General features: G+C 38.1%; 1 protein-coding gene across 1 annotated transcript; it reads right to left on the reverse strand.

The window, feature by feature from the left end:
* Nucleotides 1-2,976: 2,976 nt before the first annotated feature.
* LOC120440442 (B-cell receptor CD22-like) lies at nt 2,977-10,316 on the reverse strand. The gene is made up of 10 exons (XM_039612949.1): nt 9,988-10,316; nt 9,484-9,789; nt 9,176-9,409; nt 8,975-9,079; nt 8,654-8,866; nt 8,216-8,557; nt 5,282-5,612; nt 5,134-5,191; nt 4,766-5,021; nt 2,977-4,140 (listed from the first exon to the last, which is right to left on the reverse strand). Exons 1-9 carry the CDS (start codon nt 10,040-10,042, stop codon nt 4,788-4,790), a joined length of 1,878 nt encoding a protein of 625 aa, XP_039468883.1. The 5' UTR covers nt 10,043-10,316; the 3' UTR covers nt 2,977-4,140; nt 4,766-4,787.
* Nucleotides 10,317-10,761: the final 445 nt, after the last annotated feature.

Here is a 10,761-nt window from a genome sequence, read left to right on the forward strand (position 1 = left end):
AGATGTTCAGGTAACTTTCAGTTCTCAATAAAGTGTTAATATTATTCCCCTATATATATATATATTTATATATTTATGTGCTGTGTGTATGTCAGGCTCCCACCTAATGGAGTGATGTGATATAATGAAACATTCAGTCCTAACTCATGTCAAAATGTTTATACAAACATTATTACAAGGTATGATTACAGCATGTTAAAATAAGAATAATAATAATGATGATGATATTATAAATCATAATAACAATCATAACAATAATAACAATGGTGGCCATTTTGAAAACATCACCATTATTAACGATCCATCTAGCTTGTTCTACTCTTCAGCAGTTTGTGGTCTGCCCAGCGTAGGTTGCCATTATCACAGCACATGATCTCAGAAGCACAGACTGCTGCATTTGGTTAGTGCAGGTTATGTTTCCCATAATATTTTGCACTGTTTCTTAATATTATCTTTAAGTTAACATGCAAAACGACCACAGTTTTCTTTTTTAGAAACTGATCATGATCACAGCAGTGCACATGTGTGTAGTGTGTTCATGCTTGTTGCAAATGGAGCGGCATGTCAACACTACATTTAATGTTCTGTTTTGGCTACATTATTACACATTAGTTTCTGTGTACTGTCATACTGACATCTGTATTTGCAATTGTCATACTTTGTAAATCCAAATTTTCAATACAGTTTACATACACACATAAACACTTTTACCTGTTTATTGAAACATTTTCCAATTATAGTTTTATAATGGACATGGACAAAATGTGTATGGTCTCAGCTGTCATGTGCAGGTATCCACATTCAAATTGGATAAAGGGTTTAGGAGTTTCAGCTCCCTAACATGTGACACCTTCTTATTAAATGGACCAAAGGTATTTGAACAAATGACTCAAAGGCTTTTTCATGTTCAAGTTGCTGTGGATTTTATTATGACATATATACCTGTATACACTAGACATGTAATCATAGTTACTTTCATAAATTGTGTGTAATCATATATACTCATATAGACTATGCATACTCACAATGAAGTGTTTATATAGTGGAGTCACTGTGTTAAGCAGTTAACCTGCATATTCAAATCACAGGACCCATATATATAGGTTAAATATATCTACCATTGCATTAAGGAACGATTTGTGCCACTTCTTGTATGAACACATGTTCATTAGTACTGTTTAAAAATGTAACAATGAGGATCAGTAAGAAACTTTTGATATTGTTATGGGCAACTGTGACTAGTCCAACAAAGGGTTAATTCAGCTTGGCACTGCTAATGTATGTGCATAGGACCCTTCTCGTTATGCAGCTGCCTTTGACTGTGCAGCAGAAGCATTCAGCTGTTTGAGACACCAGGCAGCAGAAACATTCAGCCCTGTTTAACTGGACTGCTTCACAGCGTGTGCAGCCCTTTAACTGGCTGTACAACAGAAGCATGTAGCTGTTTGGATGGCTGTAAAGCAAAGGCCTGCGGACCTTTCTGGGGCCGTGACACAAAAGCATACAGCCCTCTAAATGGCTGTAACACAAAAGCATACAGCTCATTAAATGACAGTAAAGCCGAAGTGTACAGCCCTTTCAATATCTCTATAAGCAAATAAACCTGGCCTTTGCAGGGCGTGTACCAGGGATTCTCGTTCTTGCCTCAAACACCAGAAGGCGAACAAGTAAACCCTCACTCAGCATGGATAGCAATTTATGTCTGGCATGCAGGCCCAAAAAAATTGTTGAATGGATTAACTGATTAATTGCTTTTCTGCAGACTTTCAGACTCACTTTGGCCATGAAACTGTCAAAGGGACCCAGTGCAATAATGAATAAGAGACTGGTTTGCAAGAAGTTATGGTGTAGGGTCGTGTATATCATAAGTGGAAGATGAAAAGAAAAAACAAAGGATGAAAGGGAGGGGGGGTCACCGTCCCTGTATAAGATGAGTCTGATATGCACTGGGACTCTCTTTTTTTCCTGCTGCCTCTTTCCTGTCTGTCTTTGTGTGTGTTTTCTGTTTGTGCTTTAAGGCTCTACACCCCGGGGTTGCTTCGCTTTTTGTTTGCTTGTTTTTATATGTGTTATTTCTGCTTTTAAATGTACTGTTCTGCAGTTCATATGACAATGTTTAATAAACTCTGTTCTAAAATTCTACTCTTTTCCAGAGAATCATTATGAGTGATTTGAATTTAATTGGATCCGAAAAGCTGGACCTCCACAGCGTTGGTGGGTTAAGGTTATCATATTGGCTTCAAAATTTGCGACCCGACAAGGTGTGGGCAAATCATTATCTCATTATCAGTTAAGTAGATAAAAGGCCTGGAGTTGATTTGAGGTGTGGTGATTGCATTTGGAAGTTTATGCTGGGAACAGACAACGTGGTCAAAGGAGCTCTCCCTACAGGTGAAACAAGCCATCCATAAGCTGCAAAACAGAAAAAAAAACATCAGAGAAATTGCTACAATATTAGGTGGGGCAAAATCTACAGTTTGGTACATTCTGAGAAAGAAAGAAAGCACTGATTAACTCAGCAACACAAAAAGACCTGGACATCCACAGAACACAACAGTGCATGATCGCAGAATCATTTACATGGTGATGAGAAACCCCTCCACAACAACCAACCAAGTGAACAAAACTCCCCAGGAGGCAGACTGTGACACAAGGACCTGAGGAGGTCTGCAATTTTTTTTGTTGTTGTTGTTGTTTTTTTTTTTAGCAAAATTGTTTTTTTTATCTTGCTCTCTTCTGGGCTCCTGCAGCTACTGCTTAAGGATGCCATGGTTAGCTTAATGGACCTCAGCTGTGCTGGTCAGCCTTCCCCTTCACTGTCCCCCAACCCACTGCTCCACCCCACCCCTACACCTGAGCCACAAAGCACACCCTGCCACAGAGGCGAAGTATGAAGACAAGACTGCATAAAAGTGAATACAGAGGGTTCACTACAAGGTGCAAGCCACTCATAAAAGTTGCTAAAAAAAAATCTAAAAAAAACAGCACAGTACTGGAAAAACAGTCTTTGGACAGATGAAACCAAGATCAAGTCAACCTCTAACAGAATGATGGCAAGAAAAACATATGGAGAAGGCGTGGAACAGCTCATGATCCAAAGTATATCACATCATCTGTAAAACATAGCGGACCTCTTCCAGTGGATCAAACATTCAATGATTTAAATGATATTTTGCAGAAATTAAATAACTGAAAATAAAATTTTCATTTCTAATATTTGGTTAAAAACTCTTTGCTGGCAATGACAGCCTGAAATCTTGAACTCATGGATATCACAGGATGTTGGGTTTCCTCCTTTTTAATGCTAGATCTTTACTGCAGTGGCTTTCAGTTGGTGTTTGTTTGCAGGCCTTTCCGTCTGAAGTTTAGTCTTCAACAAGTGAAATGGATGTTCATTTGGTTTAAAATTAGTTTACTGACTTGGCCATTGAAGAATATTCCACTTCTTTGCTTTAATAAACTCCTGGGTTTCTTTGGCTGTATGTTTTGGGTCATTGTCCATCTGTATTATGAAACGCCGCCAAATCAATTTGACTGCAGTTTTTCTGGACTTGAGCAGACAGTATGTCTCTGAACATCTCAGAATTCATTCAGCTGCTTCTGTCCTGTGTCACATTATCAATAAACACTAGTGTCCCAGTGCTACTGGCAGCCATGTATGTCCAAGCCATCACACTGCCTCCGCTGTGTTTTACATACATATGTTTTTCACACTGTCTGTGAAGACATCCACAGTGGTTTTCAACCCACCGAATTAAAGCTGAAAAGTTCATTGTGGTAATGCGCAGAGCCCAGCTTATAAAAACTTTGTCCCTGTCCAAATATTTATAGACCTTACTGTATATATACCAGTGGCATAGGGCAAAGTGGCAAAATTTTCTAGTGACAGTGCCACAATAAGATAAGAACAAACTATAAAATGAGGATACATTCAATGAAATAAAAATGACATAACAACAATAAAACAGCTCTAACAAAGACATAAAAAAGTTTCCAGTCCAATCTTTTCTTGTTCTGCAACAACAGCCGGGCCTGGCTGCTACCAATCTTGAGTGTGGGGCTTTTCCATATTATCCATTTGGTCAATCAAATTGTTTCTTACATCTGACAGCTTGGATAGGCTCCAACCCCTCCGCGAAACTGAAATGGATAAGTGGAAGAAAATGGATGGATGGAATATGCTGTCTGGAATAATATTATAAAATTGTCTAGGAATGAACTAAAATATCTAAAATAGAAAAAAACGCTTCACATCATAACTAGACGATCTAAAATCAACAAATGTAAAACTGTACAAATGTGTTTAATATACAGCTCGGAATGAATTCTGCAATTATGCATTGTGACAATATCACGGGCTATAATGCAGTGAGATTCACAAACATTTCAATGTCCTCTGCTATAACAGCACATCTATACACACGAGGGGCATCCCCACATCAAACATTACAGCTTTTGTATCCCTTATATTGTCCCTTATGTTGTTATACTTATATTGTTGAACACCCTGTCATTGTGTGTAATTGCTCTCAATGTCAGAAGAGGGAGACAAAAGCAGATTAACTTTTACTATGATTGTTTTTTTATTTTTTAGATGACCATGAATTATTACATTCACGCGAATAACATGTGAAGCCAATTGAACTGCCTAATCTAGTTGTGTTGAATACAGAAAAAAGGTATAAATAATGTGAAATATAGATTCAAGTACGACACACAAAATTTAAAATGAGAGGTGCAGAGGTGTGTTAAAAGGTTTGTTCACCACAGTGTACTTCTGCAGGTCTTTAACTGTCGTCTGTTTCTGCTGAAATGACAACAGATTCTCCATCAGAGCTTGTTTTATGTCTAAACTTCACAGCAGCGTAATCAGCATGCTGCTCGTCTCTGGGCTGAAGTGGCTCTATGGTGGAAAAAAGAGGATCTGTGTGGTTTTTGAAGAAGTGGACTTTGCTGTAGAGGACTTCATCCTCCACCTGTGGCTGAGCTAAGACGTCTTCACATGCAGGATCAGGATTTAGCTGAGAACAAAAAGCGATACATCATAATACACTTAAAGATTTGACTCCTTCGACTCTGTAAGACAGATTATTCAGTATGAATATGTGTTTTAGACTCTACAGTAATCTTTACCTTCACTATGTAGTTTGATGTGTCATTTGTGGAAGACTGACTCATAGTCCACTTTTTTCTGATTATCGAAAGTAATAAACAGGAAAATAAGTGAGTTCATGCCAGAGATTAAATGTTGTCACTTTGAACCAAACACAGTGTTGCTTACCTAATCAAAAAGAAGAAAAAGAGAAGCGTTAAAATCAAAATTATTACAGAAACTCGTGTCCTTCCTGTGATACTTTGGACAGTGAGAGTCTTTGGAGCAGAGCTGATATCTTTGTTGGTTTTCACAGCACAGGAGTAGCTTCCTGCATCCTCCCTGCTGACTGGGTCTAGGATCAGATGTTTGTTCTGGTTCTCTCTCGGGGTCAGAGGTCGACTGTTCAAGTACCAAATGTAGTTTGTGTTGTCAGTCAGAGGACAGCTGGTACTGCAGGTCAGTGTGACTCTCTGACCCTCTGTCACCACTGCAGAAGGACTCATCTTCACTCTCAGCTCTGAAAGAGGAACATTTATAATGACAGATAATTACATGTCAAGATGAAACATTACACAATTGCAACATGTGCTAGAGACTGAATCTGAGTGAGTTGAGCCAAAAAGCAGACTCTTTAATCCCCCATGCACTGATAAAATCTAATATTGACCTAAGTTGTGTACTTTTATGACATTTACGAGGGAATAGTTTCTTTTTTTAACTCCACTCCATGTACAGTGTATGACAGCCTGAGTTATTATTTACTTAAAGGTTTATCTTACCATTTCATACTGCCTGTCCAGTTGCTTCTTTTTTGTGGGTCTCTGCCATGACTTTTGTCTTCAGTAACTGAAGCTTGCATTGTGCTTTGGGTCTTTATGTCATGATCATTGGTTTTATACCCAGTGTTTTCTGTTTTGGACTTAGTTGCCTTTTTTTTTTAAAATATATTTTCTGTCTGACTTCATTCTAGTTTTAGTTTAAACATTACCTTTGCTTATGTTAGGTTGTCAATCTTGTGTTGTATTCAAGATTTCTTTGTTAGATATTCTCAAGTTTTTCCTGCCCTCCTATGTACTCTTTGCCTAGTCTGTGTTGCTGTTATTTTTCCCATGTTTAGTCAGTTTTAACTTTGTGTTTAGTTTGCCCCGTCTAGTTTGTGTTTCAGTCAGTGTCTCCTGATTGATTTTGATAGTTTCTTGTCCTGTGTGTTGTGTTCAGTTTTGCTTCCCTTGTCGTTGGGCTGACTTATTTGACCTGTGCATTGTTTTGCCCAGCTGTGTATTTCCTATCAGCTAGTCAGTGTCTGTGTTTCAGTTAGTTTACTCAAGCTATGCTATGCTTGTAATTTGGTTTTGTCAGTAGTGATGGGTAAAGCAAGGCTTCGTGAAACAATGAACCAATGGAAGAATTTGGCTGCGAAACAATCTGAGACCCATCTCCACAGTTACATCTGCTGGCCAATTTGAGTATCGCCACATATTGATAATGCTGTTCTGTGAAACAATGATGCAGAAAAGCACTATTCCAAACAAAAATACTTATTAAACCAGACTGTCAATGATAGTGAATAACACATGTTTTGGAGAAATCCCACACAAACATGGCAAGAATAATATTGAGACTGTTAAAGACAGCTGCTGGCTTTGATCGTAATAAGCAGTGTGCTTCAACAAAATTATCCCTCTGTTTGCATTCTTGTTACTCTCAATAATTCACTTTATCAAGTAAAACATACAGGGAAAAGGCTGCTGTATTTAATGTAATAATCACAAGTTTTCAGCTGTTTTTGTCTCAGTCGGCTTTGTTTTTTACTCACAGGACTCAAACGCTGGATGTGTTTGGTTGATTTTTTAATTTTGTAGGAGGCTCCTGACCGCCACCTGGCTCTCAGGGTCTTGTTAACGAGTGACGGGAGAAGGGAGCGGGAGATCAACAGACGGATTGGTGCTGTGGCTGCAGTGATGCAGACGCTGCACCAGTGTGTTGTGGTAAAGAGAGAGCTGAGAGAGCTGAGCGAAGCTCTCAATTTACTATTCAATCTACGTCCCTACCCTCACTTACAAGCTGTGGGTAGTGACCAAAAGAATGAGATCGTGGTTACAAGCGGCATAAATGAGCTTCCTCTGAAGGGTGGCCTCTCCCTTAGAGATACGGTGAGAGGTTCAGTCATCCGCGAGGGCCTCAGAGTACAGCCGCTGCTCCTCTACATCGAAAGGAGCCAGTTGTCCCACCGGGAGGAGGCCCTGGGGCGGACCCTGGACACACTGGAGAGATTACATCTCTCAGCTGGACTGGAAACGCCTTGATGTTCCCCTGGACAAGCTGGAGGAGGTGGCTGGGGAGGAGGTGGATGGATGGATGCATAGATGGATGGATGGATAAGAGTTTGTGTCATCAGGTAAGTTCTACACACTGTCAATCAAAGGTAGAAGGGGGCGTAGCTTTAGCTTTTATTTTTAATAATTAAAAACTATTTAAATGAAAATACTAAATGTCTTTTCCTTCTTTAAAAAAAGTTAACATTTATCAAATTTTTATTGGTGAATTGTAACACTCGATTTCATGCACATCTTTAAACCATCCTCTGCTGAGTGACCTCTGAACCATGAAGAAACTTTCCTTAACTTTATACTGCTGTGAGTCAGAGCTGAAAACTGTTTTATTTTCTTCTTGAAGCAGAGGTGGGGTTTTTATATTTAACAGCAATTGAGAGCAAAAATAATGATGAAAGAGAGTATTATTTTCTTTTATGTGTGCGTGTAATAAACAGAAGCTGTAGTATCAAAACAGTAATTCAATAAATAGAAAAAACTCTGAAGCAGCAGGTATGCCACCTGTCGAAACTGTGGTGAAGGGTAGTTTGAACATCTGTGGACCCGACTGTATATAATATTTAAACTAATATAATTATCTAAAATAGAAACCAACTTTTATTTTTGATATTTTAACTATAGTTATGTTTCATAAAATGCACATGATTTTAATTAAATCTAAACCTTTTATTGTAAGGAAATATTTTATCATTGTTATAGAACAAAGAAGGACCTAAATATTTCTTTCACCTCTGCTCTGTTCAGACATTCATGAGTAAAGTCTGCTGAGTGAGGAGTTTAGATTTACCTGTGACAATCAAAAAGACTCCAGGCAGATCAGACTGTGTCCATCCTTCATGATCTTTCTGGAATCTGAATGTGTATCCTCCTGAGTCATTCTTCTTCAGGTTGTTGATGGTCAGGATGTGTTGGTTCTTCATGTTGTCCTGATACTCCACACGACCTGCAGCCTCAATCAGCTCTTCAACTTCCACTTTATCTTTTCTCCATTTTTTACTCCAACATTTAAACTTTGGCTTCCTGTTATCAGGATGTGAGTATTCACTTGTGATGTTCACTGAAGATCCTTCCAGAGCACAGATTCTCCTGCTGACATAATTCACTCTCCAGCAGTTTTTATCCTGAACACCTGAAATATAGATGGAAGATTTCAAGTTGTTTGATTGGTCTGTATTTTAGCCCTTCAGTTATCGTTAGTAGTTGGCAAAATAGATTTGACACTTACAAACTTCCTTAGATTGAAGATGTTTGTGACCTTTAACTGTACAAGAGAATGTGTCTCTTGAAGATTTTTGAGTTGAATAATGTTGATTCTCATAATAGTTTTTTTTGTTGTGATACCACATGAAGACAATTTGATCATCAGTCAGGTTACAGCTGGTGTTACAGGTCAGTGTTACAAACTCCGAGGTGGAAGAAACTCTTTGAACATGAACCTCTGTTCAAAAAGGATAAATACATTTCTTGTTACTATATGTGATATAATCATACATCTTATTTAAGTCATATACATGTATTGTTTAAACGAATATGATATAAACTTCACCTCTGGGGTAAATGATGGAGCACGGTTCATTCACTGATGTCTGTTTATAAGAACAAATGTTTCCAAAAGCATAAGTCACACTGAAGCAGGTCTGTGTGATGGAATCTGAACAAAAAGACTTGAGGTTAAATATTTGTACAGAGATAATTTTTACAGGGTTTAGCTGAAGAGTTTGTAGCAACAATAAACATCATGACTCACCCACAGAGACTTCAGGGGCTCTGTGATCCTCGTAGCCTTTGACAGCACAGGAGTATGTGACTGCTTCCTCACTGCTGAGCAGCTCTTGGTACCAGGGAGACCAGTCCTCATAGAGAAACTCTCTGTTCTTGTACCAGATGTAGGCTGCAGGCTTTTCAGTCAGAGTACAGCTGCTGCTGCACATCAGTGTTACTGTCTGTCCCTCTGTGGCAGGAATCACCTTTACCTGCAGCTCTGAGAGGATGATGGATAACAGCTTATACAATGATGCCATTTGGAAAGTAATCAATGAGTAAAAGTCACTGTACCTGCAACAACTTGAAGAGTAATTCTGTTGAGCCAACAGAGTTGTGGACTGTCTGTAGTCTTCATACAGCAGTAAGTGTTTGCATCACTCTGTCTTAGATCATTGATGGTTAAAGTTGTGTTTTTCTCTTCAGACATGTTGTACGTTACACGTTGTCCATCCACAGAGAGCTCACTCTGAACATACTTGTAACCATCCCAGCCTATAGTGAACCATTTTCTGCTATAAGTCAGATGTTGATGTGAGCAGTGCAGATCCACTGATGAACCTTTGAGAGCACAGATCCTGGTTTCTCCTCCATTAACACCTTTAACAGAAAAGAGTTAATAAATGTTCTTGTTATCTTATTAATATGTCATTTTAATCACTTAATAATTTTCACTACTTCACATTAGGAACTAGTCCAAACTAAATTTTCTCATCTGTAAATTTTACAATATCTTTGTACTTAAGTTATTATTAACTAACGATTTTTACATAAGAACTCATAAATGATCTCTGATACCTGAAATGTAAAAGATGAGACCCACAAACAGACGACCAACATCTCTCAAGTCCATTGTTGTTTTAGTCCAGAGTTTGAGCGTAAAGCTGACAGTAAAAGCTCGAACCGACAAAAGACAAAGTAAGTCATCAGTCAGACTAAGCAGTACTGTTTGTCAGAGCAAAGGGTGAGGGGGGACTGCTGGTTCGTATTCTTTGGTTTCACACATCATGCATCTTTGAAACTAAAGCTAAACTTGCTTCCTCTTCCTTTAAATCTTTTGCATTCTTTTATGCTTTGTTTTAACATGAATGATATTTTAATTTGCATCAATTGATTTCATATATAATGATTCTTTTGTTTTATTTACTGTCTGCATGCAGTTGTGATTTGAATGTGTTAAACATTCAGTTTTTTAAATATATTGAAGTTGTTCAACAGAAAGTTGTGGAGGTATAACAGATTACAATGTAAACACACAGCTGGAGTGATGTAGACTTTAATCTTCTGCCATTTTTATCTTTTCTTTTTAAAAGTATTAAACAATGTGATATGGGGAACACGTTATTTAAAATATCATTAATGAGTGTTTGAGCTCTCAGATTGAATTGTATTTTCCATTTCCATGAATGTTTCCTTTTACAGCACAGATCCTCGTTTTTGTGTAAAGCTGACAGTAAAACTTTGAACCAAAAGACAAAAAGTAATGCATCGGTCAAACTAAACACTTTCTGTGCAGACTGAAGGGTGAGGGGGACAAAATGACTTTTTTTTTCTTTTCTTTTATGAAGGAAC

This window comes from Oreochromis aureus, linkage group 6 (assembly GCF_013358895.1).
Source record: "Oreochromis aureus strain Israel breed Guangdong linkage group 6, ZZ_aureus, whole genome shotgun sequence".
Taxonomy (NCBI): domain Eukaryota; kingdom Metazoa; phylum Chordata; class Actinopteri; order Cichliformes; family Cichlidae; genus Oreochromis; species Oreochromis aureus.